The 19,961-nt window shown below is 35.4% G+C and overlaps 1 protein-coding gene across 6 annotated transcripts in view; it reads left to right on the top strand.

The window, feature by feature from the left end:
* Positions 1 to 19,961, top strand: part of NECTIN3 (nectin cell adhesion molecule 3) — a 78,671-nt gene that overhangs the window by 44,689 nt on the left and 14,021 nt on the right. For 2 of the 6 annotated variants that reach the window (XM_054211111.1, XM_054211127.1), the window contains exons 6-7: positions 7,626 to 7,764; positions 9,034 to 9,115. In XM_054211111.1, coding sequence (XP_054067086.1) covers positions 7,626 to 7,764; positions 9,034 to 9,115 — 221 coding nt within the window. Of the gene's footprint in view, positions 1 to 2,339; positions 5,162 to 7,625; positions 7,765 to 9,033; positions 9,116 to 12,384; positions 19,952 to 19,961 lie in introns of those variants that run through there. The other 4 variants (XM_054211146.1, XM_054211137.1, XM_054211118.1 and 1 more) reach the window with 4 other exon arrangements.

The raw sequence follows: 19,961 nt of genomic DNA, 5'->3' as shown, positions 1-19,961 counted from the left end.
TTCATAATTGTAATTGGCCTTATAAACAAGGAGGGAAGACTTTAATTTTGTCATTCTTCAACAATAGAAGGTACTGACACAGACGGTAGAAGTAATCATGGTTATGTATTGTAGGTATACATATAAACAAACACTGAATTGATACTATATTTGCAATGAATTTAAGATAATATCTTAATTAGTGCTTGTAGATAATGCAGCCGGACAGTGTGACAACTGCTGAATGAAACAAGTTTTGAAGGAAAAGCTTTTCATAAAACATTGTTATTTTAATATATTATAATACAGTGTAAATGCAGCTGTATTTATTTCACGTATGTAATGATTAAACTTGCCAGGATGCAAATACTATATACTTATGAATGTGTATTTTATATTGTGGATGTGGAGGATGAGACTTAAGACATCAGTACCAGAGAGAAATAGATGAACAATTACAAAGCCAGTTTAAAAAAACCAAAATGTATATATAGCCTGGAAGAAGATATCACTGGTACTGTCTGAAATTGTATTTTAAGCTAACAAATCTTGTGTCTAAAGCAAATACATTTTCAAGGAAGAGGGTTTTGAGTTTAACTTCTTGACCTATGGATTTGTGGGACATGGGAACACTGGTAAACTTGTATTCCTTATATCTCTATTTCTTTGTTAAATTATTAAACTCACTTTAGATCAGTTTTTACTAAAATCATAATCTGAATTTCTCTTGTTCATTTTGGTAGTGCATCTTCCTTGTTCAGTTTCCTGTCTTCTGTCAAATTAATTTCATTTATGTGGAGCTCCCTAACAAATCACCACTTTTACATAGTCAAGCAATATAATTATGTGCTTTAAAAATCTGTAAAACCTTACTTACGTCAAGCTTAAAATGCTGTGTTCAGCAGTGAGGTGCAGTCCAAAGTACAATTTGTAGTGATCATGACAAATGTGGCAATTCTGTCTGGTATGAGGGAATTGTATGTCAGTCTGTGAGTAGTAAGATTAAAAATCATACTTATGAATCTTCATAAAGTTATGATTTGTCAAATAACTGGAAGCTTGACAGATTTCCAGTTCTATCTGTTTTACTTTTTGTGGTGGTAACTTTAGGGTGCCTCTGTAATATGGTAGTAGTAATTCCATGAATCTTGCTTATGGGCATTTAACTAAATAACATGACATAATGAGCTACTCGGCTGTCCATGTAATATTCTTTCTAAAAGATTCAAGCTATAATAACATGTTTAGTGTTTGTTGCTTTACTGATTTTAAAATTACCTTGCATTGGGCAAGGCAAAAAGCTGGTTTTATTCAGCGCAGCACAGAAATAAAAACTGGAGTCGCATATAATACTGCAATTGGCTGGGATAATCTCAGGAAGCTTTCTCAATGTCATCAAGCCATCACTTGCAACCTTGTCTTCAATACAGATGCATACATCTCCAGTAGACCTTACGAACAAAGGAAAAAGTTGAATGCTGGAGAAGCTTGGTATTTGGCAATCTCTTGTTTAGTTGCATAATCTGGCATGAAATCAGTTGATATTTCATACTGAAGAATGAATATAGAAGTCTCTTTGTGCATGAGGGATCAAATTGCTTTTAGAAGGAATGCATAGAAATCACTTTAACTTCAAATGTTCCAGTTTTTTTATTTTAAAATCCTGAAAGCTCCTTGTACAACCTAGGTGTTATTTTGAGATTAATACATGCCATTTTTAACTATGCTTCTTTCACTAATCCCAAGGTGAAGCTGAGTAAGTTGTATTAATGCAACAAGTGTTTTTGGAGAGAATATCTTAAAAATCAGTAGTTCATGTGCTGCTGAGTGCGCACACAACTCATGGTTTTTCATTCTTATACTCAGTGCCCTGAACAGTTTCTGAAGTGGGAATTTAATGTGGAATAATTGACTCTGTGGCATAATCGGTTAATTTGATCCAGTATTCCTAACTGCTGGGTGGAAACATAGAGGACTGCTTCAGTTTTTCCTAATAGACAGCATTGTTCCATGGGGGAGGTAAATAATGAACTACAAACAGTGAACATCTGAACAGAAAAGCTGTATCTCCTTACTTGGAGGAGAGCAAGATGTCTACTTAAAGATTATTTTTATTCTATTTTCTCCCCATACTCCCTATCCTGCTGCAGCATAGCTCAAAACCACATGTAAAGAAGCTCATCCAAAGCCCGTGGAAAGTGTAAGACTTCTCGTAATGCCATGAACTTGAGAATGAAAAACTATTCTTGTAGAACATACCCATCAACTTTTGCTTTCTTATAAACCCTTAACTGATTTAGCTTGCATTGACATTCTGTGCCTTTTCTGTGTCTTGTCTACTTCTTTGCTCTTTCCATTAGATCCTCCTACTACTACCACTCGACTGCCCACGGTTCCCTGGCATCCTTCGACTGATGGCATCACAGGTTTAGCAACAGAATCTAGAATAATAGATTTCCCAACATCAACCTTGCCAGCAATGCAGGAAGACACTTGGGGTACCGTCATCGGTAGTGCGGTGGGTGGGGCTCTCTTCCTCATACTTGTCAGTGTTCTGGTTGGAGTTATCTGCTATAGGAGAAGACGGACGTTCCGTGGTGACTACTTTGCTAAGAACTACATTCCACCGTCAGATATGCAAAAAGAGTCTCAAATAGATGTTCTTCAGTCAGATGATGTGGATTCTTACCCTGGCAGTATAAAAAAAGAAATTAAGCATCCAATGAACAGCTTAATATCTAAAGATTATTTAGAAGACCCTGAAAAACCAGAGTGGAACAATATAGACAATATTAACAGGTACCAGGAACGTTATGAAAGACCAATGGATTACTATGAAGGTGGAACATTGGGAATGAAGTATATGGGTGGTGAATGTTATGATGACAATGAAGAAGACTTTGTTTCTCACATAGATGGCTCGGTAATATCTCGGAGGGAGTGGTATGTGTAGTAACCACTGAAAATTAAATGTGTACCTGCAGTTCATTTCATTGGCTGATCACTTTCAGATTGTTTATACTTACACAAGAGAAGGAATAAACTTTTTGAAACTGATATTTTTTTGAAGGTTTTTATATTGTGACTTGACAAATGGAAATACTGAATCTGGGGAAAATGTATTTGAGCTGCTTTTTTTCGCAATGCTGTACTACTGTTTAAGATTTGAGGTTTAATGCAGAGTGCTTACATTGGTCTATGTCAGAGGTAAAAAAGGCTAAATTAAAGTTGCCATTCAAAATTGTTTAAGAATAAAAAGTGGCTGTCTTGGCTCTCTGATTTAACAACAAGTTTACCTAAGGCAATGATCGAATATTATCCCTTGGGGCATTTACTTTGCAGATTGTGAATTACTCCAATTGAGATACCATTCGTGTTAAACTTAATGCTTCTGTATAGCAAATACTTTGCCGATTAAAATGAGTTATAGCAGAATCAAAGCTTTATTTTTAGGTTTTTCTGCACAAAAATGAATACCTCTTAGCATTTTAATGAGCCTTCTTGTAACTATGTACTTAAAAGAAGTCATTGCACTGAAATTAACTTATGAACAAAATTTTGAGGAGTAACTGTGTAAACAGGTCAAAGGTTTATCTTTGAATAAGATGAAAAATTATTTTTTATAGTCAATTGATTTCTAAAGCCTTATGCTAGTGTGTATATGTATACATACAGTAAGATATTTTGTTAGGCCTGTAATTGGCAGGATGTCAAAACCCATTAACAAAGACAAGATTCTCTTTGCAAGTACACAAGGTACAACTTTAGAGACCTGTTTCTGAAGCTTTTTTGGAATCTTACCATTGAATTTGAAAGCTGTAGAATTGGAAGAAAACTAAAAATTTCAAAGCTGGAAGCTAATGTGAATTTGGTTATTTTCCTGTGTGCCAATAAACATTAAGCATGCTAAGAGGTGTCAAAGCATTTGCTAGAATTTTTATGACCAGAAGTTAAAACAGCGGTTTTACGCTGCTTCTGGCTAAGTTACAATGCTTGCTTTGAAGAGGGTAACTAGAATTGCGGATTATTAGTAGGGAAGTGGACACTTGCATTGCTACTTCATATAGTGAAAACACACTCTCTGGTGCAACTACAGAATCTATGAAACAGGAGTTTAGATAAATTGTGCAGTCTCGTACTGCAGTGGATTTGTTTTCCCTGCAAATAATCAATACTGATTTAACAACATATTCATGTTCCTGTTCTTTAAAATAACATCGTATGTAGGACATCTCATTTGACATCTGAAGTTGTCTTGAGCAGGTTCACCAAACTAATTCTGATGATAATGTAGGGAGGAATGAGATAACTTTAGATGAATTACAGAACAATGCTAAATTCATAATTAGAATAGTAGATTCTTTGAAGTGCCATTTTTAAGAGTTTAGATCAAGAAAATGATGCTGATAAGGCTATTAGTATTTGAAACCTGAAAAGGGAAAAATCTCTGCCACCTTTAAAATGATATAGGCTGCATAGTTATGACCGCTTCATGAGCGTTCATGCTGGAAGTTCTTTTCTATCCTCATGATCTTTGGTAGCTTACAGCATTTAGAGCTTCACAAAAATAGTTGTATTGAGCGTTGTAGACAATACACTGTGATTGCATATGACTGCATGTCTTTAAAACAGAATAAGATAACAGCTTTATTTGAAATTCAAATGGAAAAGCATCCCTAAACAACTTAAGTTTATGTTTGGATTAATGGAGTACTGATAGATGATTGACCAAAGTCTCAAGACCAATAGCAAATGATATTGTGTGTCTCTGTAGTTTGAGTGCAAACACAAGGAAAGGAGTTAAATTTCTAGCAGAAGGTTCTGATCCAAATTATTTCTGGAATAAAGAGATAATACCTCTCTTCAAATAAAAAATACTTGATATATCATCTTTAAAAGATGGTGTTACTTGGAAATAAACATAACCATAAACCTGTTCTCCACATGGGATATCTTGCTTTTGTCTCTGTGGATGTTTTGTTTTGATTTTTAAAAATATAGATTATATATATATATTTAATTCCTATGGGTTAAGAAGTTGAAATGTTTTGGAGTTGAAGTTGATAATAGGGATAGGGCTTACGCGTGTTGCAATGTTTTGTACATTATGTCTGCTGTAAAAAGAATTGATTGTAAGTACAAATGGCTGTTGTGTGAATAAACTTTTTGTTACATTCTGGAACATAGGTAGTGTTCAAAAATGTTTGTCAGATAAATTCTTAAAATTGAAGATGAAAAAGCATAATAAAACCAGAGGCTGGGTAGAAGGAGCTAAAGTATTTAAGCTGTTGAAGATGAGCTTTTTAGCATTTCCTCTTGGAGATCCTAAGCTTATAAAACAAGTATCTTTAGAAACTATTTTAAAGAGTATGGACCTCAATAAATAGATATAGTTGCTGTCTAAATAGTTTCACTTTAAGCACAGCTCATACACTGTCTAGGATTCACATTCTTTAAAGAGAAAATAATTTTTTGTTTTCAGTTGCTGTAGCTCTGCATAAATGTATTTCTTGGAGTGAATCAATTACAATTTATTTCTCACCAACTAGTGAGAATGCAGTGTAGCTGACACCATTCGTCGTAGGTGCTCTCTGACTTGTTCAGCTTGGTACGGTGGTCTATGTTTCTGATCATTAGACTGGTTAGACTGATATAATTTTTGTGCTTACTATTTTTGCCAAAGCAATTGCAAAAAGCAAATTAAGCGAGCCCCATGGTAATTGCATTTCTGCTCAGTTCTTGTATGTTGTTACGGTTGCTGGGATATTGCTATTTTTCCTAGTGTTCAGAGGTAAATGGGCAGCTATTGCTATCTCACCCCAAAACTTTAACTGAAAGTATAATACTTTATGATGTTTCAATATTATAGCATAATTTACCAGAAAAAAACCCCAACACTTAAAAGTTATTACAGTATGAAACAGTCAAGTAACTCTTCTGGTGAAGTCGTGATCGCAAGACCAAGCACCTTCATGAGTTCTAGACCGAACAGTGTATATTAGTTACCCGCAACTTCCTCACTTCAAGAGGGAACCCAGAGTAAACTAAACTTAAGCCAATTAAAATGCAGCAGTTCAGTGAGCCTTCCAGTGAATTATGTGCCCATTCTTCAGGAGAATATGGGAATGGTGGTTCTTATGTATGTAGACTGGTATTGACAGACAAATGCAATTTATGCCAAGAAAGCTGTTCTGTAAAATAAAACAATGGTCACTGAAGGTGGTAAGTTATTGTGATCTTCCGGAGTGAATTATCTTCCTGCAAGTTGTTAATCTACGACTTTATCTCTTAACTTTTAAGGAAGTCACAAAAATGCCTATTTCAGTTTTGTTCAACCTACTTAAAATATACCTGCATGAGTGATCCCAGGGGAGTATTGCTGTCAGGTCTTTTACATGCACTGAGAGTATAGGAATACCTATAGCAGAATGGAAACAAGATGGTCTGGGGTTGGTTGGGGGTTTTTTTGTTTGTTTTTTTTTTTTTGAAACAAGGGATGAGGAAAAGAAAGCCTTTGTCCAGCATACAGGCAGAGCAACGTTAGAATTGTGAGGAATTGATAAAACAGATTTGATAGTTGTCTTGAGTTTTTGACGTATGAATAGAATACATAGCTGGAGAAAATACCTAAAATTTCTTCTGGTAAGAGATTAATTGGAGGATGGTTATTGGCATTTGGATAAACATAGTATATGATTCCTTCTGAAGGAAAATAGCTGAAGTAAACTGCATTACAAATATGTTGCAAGTAGCATAGAGCTGTGTTTAATTTTAAACTACTTTACTATTACCTTTCTGATCCAGTAATCAATGTAGATCAGATGGTTATTTCTGTAATTTACCTGTATTTTACAGGTAAAAGTTTTAGCGAAGCTAATGTGAATTATTTGATAAGCATTTGTTAGCAAGTATGCTAACAAATTTCACAGCTTTGTGATTTAAAACTTTTTAACTACCTGGTATAGTGATATGGGTGACCTTCAAAGACTGACAAGTGTGTTAACTCAGTTTGCAAGTTATAAAACGATAGATTTGACAATGCTGAGGTCAAAAGAAAAATGCTTCTTAAAAAAAAAAAAGAAAAAAACAAAAAATAACTAAACAGCTTTTCTCCCCTCTTGTTAAAATTATTTATAAAAATGACTTTTCTTGTAGCTTAAAGTGTGAAGATTAGTGAGTTTGCGTGTTCATCGCTCCTAGTAGTATATCTTTTTTCCCCTAATTTTAAGTTTCCCTTTTTCCTTTCTGCAGACTTCAGTGGCTTTAAAATAAAGAAAGATTGCCAATAAAGCCATAGTTATCTAGTTTTTTGAATTAACACCTCATTTGCTCATGTAAGTGCAAAGCATGTGTTCTGTAACTTCATCTTGCCTTGAGATAGAAAATAAAAGCATGCAGCTAGTGTTTATTAGAAGTAGACAATGAAATTTCTAAAATTATATTAATGGTTCGTGAGCTCTCATAATTCAACCAGTTTTGTAATTGGCTGATTGGAGCCAAGACTGCAGGAGTGCTAGTGCGGGACGAGGCTTTCTGTTTTGTCACAGAAGGAAGAAACATTTCTCAGAACAATGCTGAAATAGCTTATCTGAGTGTTGAAGTTTTGGGAGCTTCTTAAAGGTGTAATCTATGCTATCACATTGCAGATGTGCCATTTAAGCAGACATCTTCTGTTGCTGTAGCAGGGGCTGTGATTGGAGCAGTCCTTGCTCTTTTTATCATTACCATCTTTGTGACAGTGCTGCTGACCCCAAGGAAAAAAAGGCCATCCTATCTTGACAAAGTGTAAGTATGTGTTTGATTTTTTTTTTTTTAATTGAAGGCAATATGCAGAAAGCGTTTGTTCTATACAAGAATTTAAAGGTCTCAGTTTCCTTAGCAGCTGTTCAGCTGTCATCATTTCAGGGCTGTATTTTAAGATTAGACAAATGTAAAATCACTTGTGTTTCTGAAAAAGAATTGAGGAAGCTAAGAGTGACTTCAGAGTCGTTATAATTCTTTATCTCTTCAGAAGATTTTTTTTTTTGAAAGAAAAATGCACATCCTTTGAACTGGAAGGCAGGAGAGAGGTCCGTCTTGACTGACGCCACAGACTCCTAGTTTATCATAACTGTAGGTCTAACATGAGAGCAAACTGACCATGCTTTGCACAGTGAAAGTGCACTAAGAAAGTCCTGATATGTGTGTAAAATGATGCTTTTCTAAGCATCTGATACAGTCAAATAAAAGCGAGCAAACAAAAAAAGTCTGAAAAAATTGTGTCAGCTAAAGTGGATGATGTCTAGACCCTGTTTAGAACGTGTGTAAAAAATGACGACGGCTTTGAATATCTGTAAATAGAAGTCTTTTCACACATGCTGTGTACAGTTAACACTTAAACTGAATGAGAAATTAAAATGTCTGTCATGACTATATATACTTAATGAGGAGTAGAATAAAGTGACTTATAGCATTTGGCATAAAACAAGTTTCTAGCATTTGAATCTCTTGAGCTAGCAAGACGAGTCAAGTGTTTTCTTACAACAGAGTAATTTCTAATGTGGTTAGAAATACTGTTTTCTTGTTTATTTCTCTTAAATTCTGTAGCTGAAGTGTATTTACATGATAGTCTTAAACATTTTAATTCTTTTATAACCATTTGCTTTCACCGAGAAAGTTACAGTACAGAAGTCTTGTATGTAATAATTAATTCTAAGGCTTTTTCAAAGGTTTTTCAAGCTGTATCTCATAACCTAGAAATGATAGATGCTAATAGTCTCTAATCCTACTTAGTTGGTGAGGGATGGGGATGACACAGGAGGTGGGGAGTTCAGTCTACTTAACACCTTATAGGACAAATAAATTATAGGCAGTGCTTTTCTACAAAAAGTGTGTGACTGAATTATTGCCAGTGGTGGGTATATTAACGTTACAATACTCCATTGCTGACTGAAAGGTGCGTGTCCCTGCGTGAGTGTTGGATGATTTGGGAGCTAAAATAAATAATATCTAACTGACCATTCAATTGGACTTCACAAACGTGGCATGTCATATTTCATTCATTCTTTATTACAGGATTGATCTTCCACCCACTCACAAACCATCCTCATGTGAGGAGAGAGCATTCTCCGTACCGCAGAAAGAAGCTATGCTTCAGGTGAGTAAGTGCTTATATATATATATATCTCTTAATTGAGGTAAGAAAAGTGTTAACTTTCCTTTATTTTGTTAATTTAGTCTGATTTTGATTTCCTGGTAATGTATGGAGTTTTTGATTGTTGATTCAAAACCAAGAGGTTTCCCTGCATACGTGATATCTGAATCTCATGTCCTTGGTGTTAAAGTCATCCTTAAGGTCAGGAAGCTGGTAGATAGATCCTTTTCATATCTCTAAGTGTTTGACAGACTTTGCTCCTCCTGAAGTAGAAAAAGCTATAGTTGAAATTCTGTGGTGATGAAGAGAATATACATAGCTTTATAAAACAATCTTCATATGGGGGAACAAATATACTTGGTAAGCTTAACAAGTGACTTCAGTGTCATCATCTTCCTTGCTAGTTACAACTGCCGTTCTTTTAAGCTGTTAAGGTTTGAGTGTTGGGGATATATTGGGTTTTGGGCTTAGGCGTAGCTAATTTACCAAAGTATGGTTTTGATTCCCAATGAACATCACTACATCACTTTTAAAAGCTTGCAATTATGTAATTTCTAATTTTATCTCTTTTCTTGAATTTTTCTTTAACAGCAATAAAAGACTCTGCACTAATTCTGTGACAAGTAATTGAATTTTTAGTACGTTTTCACAGGTAGCTTCATGTGATCTAAAGTAATGCTGTCCAAACAAGACAGCAATAGGCTGTGAACTACCTTACTAGCATTTAGTGTTTGTGTGAGTGTAGCCTGATATAACAGGATCACAAAGGTGATACGCTGGAAAGCTAATTCTAGCAAATGAGTCAGTTAAAATAAGTGGGAAGCAAGGAAGGATAGGATCGCCCTTAGCTACAGCGTGGCTTTGCACTGGATTGGGCTGCTTGTGAAACTCCAGGTGAATTGAGAAGGCTTCTTTTGTGCTAGGCAACACAGAGGGGTCCCATTTATAGGAGACAGCTTCAGTTAACAGCGTTGTTTATTTCATTTCATGTAATAAATGGGTCTGTTCATGAAAACTGTAGATTCTGACTATAGTGTGATTTTTTTTTTTGGTATATATTAAATCAGTCAGTCTGAACTTTATATTTCTGCTTACACTGAAGACAACTTTTATCACCTATCAGTATTAGTGAGAATTAAATTGTAATTGTTCTTAATGGGATTTTTGTTCCAATTTCAGTACTTTGTATAAATAATGCTGTTCTAACCACTGATGTGCTGAACTATAAGCCTGAGGTAATTGAGGCAATCCTTTGTTTATAACTAATATTGTTTTTCTAATAGTCTGGTGTACCTCTGCAGCTTTAAGGACCTATAGAAGTCTTTTTTTGTTCTGATAGAGAAATGCTCTAGGAAAAAAATCTTCACCCATCTTAAAAGATGGGTTTTGGTGGAGTAATGCTGAAAATACTCTTGTAGATTTTTCTTCACGTGGCTGCTCGTTACTGAAGTTCACCAAATATGAGTTGCCAATAAAAGCTTTCCCCTTTCTCATGAAAATAATGCATGAAAAGAATATCGCGTATTATAAATAGTACTTTGAGTAATACTTGCTAATATTGTTGCTGAATGAAGCAAGAAACTTTTATGAGATCTACTATAACTTTTACTAGCAGCCTGATGATTATAATATGAAGGAATAAAACATAGAATTGGCAAAAAGCATGATAGGTTTTTGTCTTCTGACCTTGAAGGTGGTATAACACCTAGGATGACACAAAAGAAACAATGCTTTTCTGTGCTAACTAGGTAGTAACTCTTTCTTCTGTTGCTATGATAATCAACAAATGCAATATTGATGACTCATGCTTCTGCTAATACATTTCTATGCTTTAAGTATTATGGTAAAAGATTATCTTGCATACAGAATCAGAAGATGTAGACTACTTTGTTATTTGTGCCTTTGTAGTGATGCTACATGGCAAAATGACAACAAGATTATTTTTCCTTTACAGGGCTACTCAAAGCGTATACCTTATTGTTTTCCTCTTTTGAACTCTGTTGGCTTTAAATTCTTTCTTAGTTTCACTTAGTGTGGCTTCTGTTAGTGAATACTTAAGTACTAAGAAAAGATGAAGCTGACTGTGGTCTTTGTTGAACACATAATAAAATGTTTTGTCTAAATCTATTTTGTAAATAGAGAAAAGGCCCTAAACAGGCTGAATTGAATAGTCATTTCTCCCAAGGTGGATAAATACAGTTTTAAGTTGTTTTGGGAAAGGGAACAGAGAAATCTAGTTATTTTTAAGGCTAGATGTTAACTATGCTTTATTTTAAAAAAATGGTTGTTGGCATAACGTTATCAGTGTACCTGTTCTTTTTCTCTTTTGGAGAAAGAACTGGAGCTGGAGGCTGAGTCCTTCTAGCTGATACTGCCTATAATCAACTTGTACTCTCTGTTATGCTTGAGACAACAGCTTCTGCTTTGTCTAATAGAAATAAGTGTCAAAATGGTAGCTGTAGCCAAGAAGTGCTTGGTTGCATTGTTTTGGTGTAATAAGCCAACACTTCAATAGCTGTAAAGAGGTAAAAGAAGCAAGTAAGCAGCCTGTCACTATGTCCTGTCCTGGTTGACTAAAAGTCTGTACTAGCCATGTAATTTATGTTTCAAATGCTGTTTGAACTGTATTGTCCAGTCAATAAACGAGAAGCATGCTGATGCAAGCTTCTGGTTACACTGAAAAGAACTGCAGGTGAAGTGTTGCTGCATTGTCAACAGCAATAGATGGTCAAATTCAATCTGAGTGGAAATGATAGGCTACATGGAGGTGCAAAGTGAAGTTAAAGGAGAATGAACTTAAATGGTGGGTGTCTTCTGCATACTCACAATAACTGACAACTAAAAGTGGATTGATTCAATTCAAGCTGATTCTGGTAAATTGTTGTATATAATATGCAAATTTTTAAATCATCTGTACGGTTATTTATCAAATCACGCACCGTAGCTTTTTGGGATCTTGTGAAGTATTCCAGGTGGAACTGAATAAGCTGAAATTTTCCTGTTTGTGTCCCAGCAGTCAATATTTCACTAGATTTTACCCATATCTGAATAGATGGGTGTTGGTATGAAATTGAAGGGGGATGTTGTAGACATTTGATAATATTGGGTCGCCAATATCTTTCATAGTTACTCCTTCAGACTTTAAAGCTTTAAGTATGCTTTAAGTATACGTTAGCATTTAAATGCCAACATTAAACAATAAGCTACATGTATGTAAAAGTAGTGTGTAACTGAGTATACTTATAATAATTTCTCTGTACTGGTATTTGCAGATACCAATTTATGTATTCATGTGAATCACTTAAGAAGAACCAGTTCATGTATGGCCCTAAAAGAGAGAAGCAGAAGTCCAAAACATAGGAATACTATATGGAACAAAGGAAAAATGGCAAGGCAAAATAGTTTTATTTACTGTGAAGACTGTAGGTTCATCTTTTATCAACTTTGTTAGCAACAAAGCTATTGCTTTTGTCTGTGTGTTTTTTTAATAATTATTGTCAATGGAAGTGCTATTTTGTTACTCAAAACTATTTTTTGCATGTAATATGAAAGCGCAGTGAGCAGCCTGAAGATTGTGTCCTTGGTGAGAGAGAGGTCTCTGCTTGGCAACTGAGTTTCGAGGCAAATCGAGAGGAAGTTGAGCAATGGAAGAATTCCAGTGGCTTAAAGTGGAATTCCTCTGTTGCGTAATATTTATAAAAGGAGTGGGAGAGGGGGTACTAATTCAGGCAATCCTTTGAAACATTAGAGTTAGTTTCACTGTCTTTCAAAGAATATATCGCTAAGAAGCAAAACTTCTTTACTAGCCTAGAAACGACTGAGATGGACAGTCTCTGACAGTGTGATGGAACTGAAGTTATGTCTAGCTTAACAGGTGCTTCTGAAAGAAAGGAAAAAATGTTTTGTATAATGCAATGCATGAATGTTCAGAGTTCTTGAAACATTCAGAAATTAATAGGGCTTTTTTTTGTAGTAACAGAAATAAGTGGGAGAAGGGAAATACAGCCCCACAGGTAATTCTACCCATGAGAAGGCTCACTTCAGACTTGCAACTTGTAAGAATACGTCATATACTTAGCCAAGCAACCTGGTCGAACACTAAAGCTCTTTAATGGTGATATTTATATTCCTATTAAAAACGGGAAAGAAGATGGTGAAATTCTATTAGCACGGTTAAAAGCATATGACACCATTTACTGAATGATGGTATTTCTGGATCAAATTTGAAAAGATCACCCACAGTACTCTTAAACATAGCATAATATTGATTCATTTATAGATTATGGCTCTTCTAGTTCTTTTCCTAATGGTCTTAATACATGTGGGAACATCTCTTCCTTGATGAAAAAGGAATCATTATTGTTATAATTTGCCCTAGACTGAAGAGCTGTTTAGGCAAACAAGACTGAATGGAAGGAAGCACAAAATGTGCATAGATAAACTCATCTATATTGATGAAGGATCTTACAATGGAAAAAAAAATAATTAACCAGATAGGGACTGGAATGAGGCACAAGTGTTTTTTTGTTTTATTAGTGGATGCTTTTGTAATAGGATTTCTAAATTGGAAAGGATGTGAAAATGTAAGACGAAGTTGGTGAGATAGTTGATTTAGGCTTTTAAAGGACTGTTTGAGAAGGAGCATGTTTAGAGTAAAACTCAATGCTTTTATGAAACATTTCATTATTAATATTTATACTTATTATTTTTTATTTTTTTAATTCATTTTAATTTTAAAAAATTAAATTATTTACTAATTTTTATAATTACCAAGCACTGGAACAGGCTGCCCAGGGAAGTGGTTGAGTCACCATCCCAGAAGGTCTTTTAAAACATCTGTAGACGTGGTGGTGAGGGACGTGGTTTAGTGGTGAACTTGTCAGTGCTAGGTTTACAGTTGGACTCAATGATCTTAAGAGTCTTTTCCTACCTAATTGAGTCTATGATTCTCTAAAATGTAAAGGTAAGACAATGGAAACTGTTGTAAGCATCAAAGCACAAAACCCCAGATGAACTGCGTAGAAACACTGTTGCCCAGCACCAGTTTTCTTTGACAGAACCTGACAATGTTAGTTCTATCACTTGCTCCATGGCAGTAAAAGGTGCAACTCCCTTTTTTAGCAAGGGTGTGTTGTGTTTTCATGCCACGTGAGATCATTTCCTTTGTCTCTAGTTTTAATTGAATAAATGAACCCACTGGAATTTCCTGTTCTGGTTTCCAGTGTTTGTGTAAATCATGTCTACATCCATTGTTGGTAGAAATTCTGGAGCAGGCAGATTTTTTTGCTCACAGAACATTAGTCTTTGGTGATATCAGCGTTCTTGTTCACCATATGTGTTTCGCTTCCTTGTGTGGTGAATTCATGCTTTTTGCTCAGGTGTGAAGAAAGAGCAGTGTCTCCTGGTAAATGGTAAATCGCATATTCTCAGAGTTGATCTACTGGTTGCAGTCTAAGAATTGAGGAGCAAAAGCAGTGTGACTTTTAAAGCAGGGGGGGAAAAACGCTTTCAATATAATTACAAGACAGAAAACATGACAAACAAAACTTTGACAAACATGCCTGTGAAGACAGTACAAAAACTGTTGGAGGAGTTAGGAAGGTATAAAAGATGAGTTTTCAACTTGTTTCGCAGTGAATTTGCAGGTCATGTTAAAAGTCAAGTAACTCAAAATCGCTTAAAATCTTGAACTAAATAACAAATGTGGAAAAGCAGTAAGTGAAGGGGAAGATGGAGAAAAGATTGAAACATTACTTGAGATTGGTGGGGTTTCTGCTGTAAGGCCAGCTACTTAGCTACTTTGTGTTGTTGCTGTCACTGTGGGGCTGTTGGGAAAGCAGAAACTACAAAATGGAAGCAAATGTGCAATTGTACAGAAGCTATTACTGTAGGCTGTTGTGCCCCTATGCTACTAGCTAAGTGTGGCATAGAGGGAAGAATTTAATTAAGAGTGATGATACCATAGTGTAAGCTGTATCCTAAGTCATAATTCTCAGGTAGCATTGCTTGGTATGAATAAAACTCTCCATCCTTTAACTCAGTCATTAACTGCATGTTTGGAATTAGCCTATTTCAGTAACAACATTACTGCATCATAATGGTGACAAAAAATTTTGGAATGGAAAGGAGGTTTTGAATCCCATGTTAAGTAACTGACATGATAATGAATATATTATTTAGCTCTGTCTAATCTAAAAGTTGTGGTCTTACATTAACTTAAAGTGTTACTTCTGAAAAGTTTGTGAGAATTGTATTGGCTCTTGGAAATTTCATAAATGTATCAATCTACTACAGTATTAGTTCAATACATACAGACCTCTGTTGACATTGCAGATTGAACCAGAAGGTATTTTGAGATGTTGCATTTAATATTCAGGAAAAGATTTATTTATGTTTGTCTTGAATTGAGGCTTTAAACTCTTACTTATTCGAACTTCTTTTGCTACTGAACAGGAAGGGGGAAAAAAATACTAATCTGTAATGCCTCATTTGTCTGAAGGCCTAGAATGAAGACAGCTAGTTATAGCTGTTCTTCTGTTTCCTCCCCATAGTGCCATTAGGCACTAGTGTAACTGTAAAAATATTGAGTTTACCCTATTTTTAGTGAAGTGTTACTTCCCAGAAAGGTTTAAATAACAGATAAAATGGTTAGGATCAAAACTGGCCCCTCTGGCTAAATCTTCCCTGGAAAAAATACCTTTATTTGCAGAGATGTAAATGTCTAGTTGCAGTACAGTTTTTGTTTTGTTTTGTTTTTTTAAAAACTAAGGTTAAGAAGGAAAAAAAAGTGCAACATTTAGATACTCCACCACTTTTAATAGTTTAAAACCGTAAACACCTAACAAAGAACTGAGTTCTTTAGGATTTGAAAATATGGACTCAGGTGTGCTCTCTGTGATGCGTGCAGTGTATTTACTAGGTGGAGCCCAGAAAAAGGGCAAGGAAGTATTTCTTCCTGAAATGGGTAGGACTTTCTCCCAGACACAATAAAATTAGAGGTAAGTGTATAAACATACACAAAATGACAACTTGCATTTTATTAATGGGTTTGTCAATAAATTGAGTTTTAGTTTAGCTCATTGATCTGTTTGGAAGGTTCTTGTATTGCCTGTCCTCTTGAGGATGCAGTGCTCCGCTCTTGTTTTGTGCTTTGGTTGGTTGTTTAGGGGAAAATCCAGGCCTAGATTCTCCTGCTTGGTCCAAATTTGAACTTTTTGCATGTTCAAGATGTGTATATAAGCTGATCAGTGCTGTAACTACTAATTGCATGAAAATATTCAGCAACTTCTTGTCTGCGGGCAGGTGTTGAAAATTGGTTGCAAATTGACTTAACTAGTGAAGAAAAAAATATATCCAACTATTCTCGGTCTGAGTAGGTTTATTATGAAGTGTACACTCTTCATATTCTGTTCTGATATGAACCCGGTTACAGAAATTAACTCTTCTTGGTATGATGGTTAGCCTTGGTTGATGATTTTTGTTCATGCTGTTGCTGTTAATGCAGTGCAATTGCCCTCTTTTTTTGGAGGTAATTAGAGGCACCATATGTCCATCTGCTCTTTGTCTTCCCTGTTGTATTATCTTATAACTGTTAAGACTGTGTTCTGCTTGTCCATCAAACTTCTCCTTTCAGGTCATCACTGATATCTTAGACCAGTGACTACATAACCTCAAGGTACAGGTTTGTTCCCTTTGGCTAGGCCTGACCCTGTTGTTTTCAGCTGCTGTAATGTTACTCAGTTTTTTGCTTAATTGGTCGCCTTGAGGTTGCTGATGGCAAAGCAATGGTAAAGCTGTGAAATTGGGTAGTGACAGACTGGAGCTAAAACAAGAAGTATTAATCTGTAGAGTTGTCTGTTTTCTGAATAAATCTGATGGCTAGTCATTGAAGTCTCCCTATACTTGACCCAGATATACTTAGTTGTATGTTACTATGAAGAAAACCTTTTACTTACCTTCTTTACGCAGCATAAACAGGAATTATTTGTTTTCCAGGAGGTTTGCTGTCCTTTCCAGAACATTCCCAGAGGTTGGTAAAGGGTTGATTATTTGTTTAGAAAGAAGATGTGTGAGGGAGGAAAATGGATTAGAGGTCTTCAGCTTTACAGAGTAAGCATTAAGTTAGTGGGGAAACAACTTCTTAGTTGAGAAATGCTGCTAGTGAGTCACGAGTCAAGCAGTTAAAGTCCCAAGATCCTGCTAGGGTGAGACCTGAGCAAAATCAAGATGATGCTTGTCTCCTGTTGGATCAGTGTGGTGAATTGCTCAGATAAACATCTATTCTTGTCATCCAGCAGCTGCTGAATTTAGCAGTAGTTTGCCTTTTGAGATTGGACCAAATTTCCACTTTAAGCACTGAGAGTACTGGAAGGCATTCAGGGCATTTTAACAACGTTTATTGTGATTGGTACATGAGTAATGACTGAAGGAAAAAATTAGCCATTCTGAAAGAAATATTGAAAGACATGGTGTTCTTCCTACCAAGTGAAGGACCATTTTGAAGAACAGAAATCTACTTGATCTCCTTTGTCTAAGAAAAAAAAAAACAAACAAAAAAACAAACAAAAACTAACCTAAAACCCAAAACCCCCAAACTGAAACCAAACAAAAAAACTTATTTGTGGAAATGAGTTTTTTTGTGTTAGGTATCAGAAAAGCTTGCTAATAGAAGAACAGAGAAGATATTCAGTTGCCTGGGAAACTTAGTTGTGATCCAAGCTGCTTTTGAATGGTATCTCCATACACTGTTCAGGCAAGACATCGGCACGGGTGATTCTACTTCAACTAAATGTCTGGGTGAACTCTGGCACAAGATCCTTTCTGCCATGTGTTTCTAGCTTGCTTTCAAGAGCACAGTAAGTGTACTGATTTATATGCCAGCAGAGCTGGTTTTCAAACAACAGGATCTACCAATAAATGTTACTTCCTCTATACGTGCATGTTAACCATACATTGTTAAGTACAGATAAGCTACATATAGGTCATTTTTCTTCAGGTGTATACAACGGGCAAGATTTCCATCTGATATTATTTCTTAAAGTTAGATTATTTCAGTCTAGCTGGTTATGAAGCATTTGTGTATTTGAATATGGTTTGGTTGTCATTAATATGTGAAATGTATACTAAGTAAGCCACAACTATGTCCTCCTTACAGTATCAGGAGTACTAATAATGACCAGCTGTTCCAGAAGTGATACACTTGACAGACTGGAGAAGCTTTCTAGGATACTATTTTTTATCTAGAAGTTATGTGTCTTCAGTCTTTAAGCTGTATATATTCTAATGGACAGGAGTAACATCTGCTTTATGTACATCTTCTATGTACTTGTAATTTTATTGACATGCATTTGTTCTCTCAAATTGAGGGCTAGCGCAAGCACTTCTGTCAGGCCAAAGCATGGTCACTCTGTTGGGAATGTTAGTGTTTGCTCTGTGTGTTCAGGCTCAATGTGTGAGCTCATAAAAGCTGTCACAGAGCCCCAGTACGTAGGGGAACAGTTTTGTTAAGAAATGTAAGAGGTGTGGGTAGGGCAGAGAGCAATGACCATCTGCTACCTGAGAACCTCTGTTTTTATTATGGAGTTTCTGGGAGACCTGACCGAAGAGTTAAGTGATAGAGACACCTCTCAAATGACAGAACACTGTCAGCTTTAAGACTTTTTTGTTACTGTAGTAGCTATGTGGCGCTAATGAGTTTAGAAACTCAGTGTTAGGCAGTCTTTAAAACTATATTGATCTTGGTGGTGGGACTGTTCTTTGGGAACCATCAAAAAGCAAATAACTGCAGAATAAATTGACTTTCTAAAGCTACTTGTGCAGGTAGAGGAGGGAATCTAGTAGCAGGACCCAGCCAGATGGTAAGTTGGATTTTTTTCCCTTATTCTTGCATAGCCAATGTTCTGAGGGACTAATGGGCTTAATGAATCAAGCAATGGACTCCTATTTGAATTACAGAAGAACATTACTGCTGTATATGGCTATGTTTTTATTATCAAACCAGGCTGAACAGTAAGTTGACATTGAGAATTTAGAGGGTTCATGTGAAATGTGTTTGGGAGGATTTTGCTCGCTATTAGCTCTTATCCTGACCTGTGAAGAGAATGCTAATTAGTTCCTGATGTACATCTAGCTATCAGGCCTTGCTAGACCTCTGAAATAATATTTTGGAGAGGTCTACTTTGAGAAGTAGGTTTTAGGCCTCACAGAAAATGTTGATAGTAGAATATCTAGGTAGTGTAGACTGTCAGTTAGAAAATCAGTCAGCAAAACAAACTTTTGTAGACAATTTGTTAATAATGAATTTAACTTTACTGAAAAGCATTTTTTCTTTTGGGTAGTCTTGTTAGAAGTTTTTAATTTTTCAGTAGGAAGTACTTTGATTAATTTTATTAAATTAAGAAACAGAAACGTTTACCCCCTTTGACTCTCAGTAGTGTAAAGTTAAATTCTTTTTCAGTTAAATACTTCTATGCAATATCAGACTCAGCATTTATTCATATGATGCTTGTGAAAACTTTACACTGATTTTTGGATTTTACTTTGGTTTTAACCTGTGGCTTATTTAAAAATAGTATCATGTTAAAATAAAAAAGCTTTTTAATCTTTCTCAAACATGCTTATACTTAAATAAAAAAGTCAAAATCAAATATGTGTAAATAACACTTCCTAAATTAACAGCAGCATCTTATTTCTGACAGAGATTACCTTGTAAGAAGTATTCTTAAATGGTAGTCAGGTAAAACACTTCACAAGACAGTGTATTTTGTGATAACTAGCACTTTTGTATAAACCAAACCTGTTATGCAGTGTTGAATTTTGACTTGTTTCCACTGTAACTTTTCTTCTTTCA

Source organism: Rissa tridactyla, chromosome 1 (assembly GCF_028500815.1).
Source record: "Rissa tridactyla isolate bRisTri1 chromosome 1, bRisTri1.patW.cur.20221130, whole genome shotgun sequence".
In the NCBI taxonomy this organism is placed as follows: Eukaryota; Metazoa; Chordata; class Aves; order Charadriiformes; family Laridae; genus Rissa; species Rissa tridactyla.
This window is presented reverse-complemented; position numbering and strand designations above follow the sequence as displayed.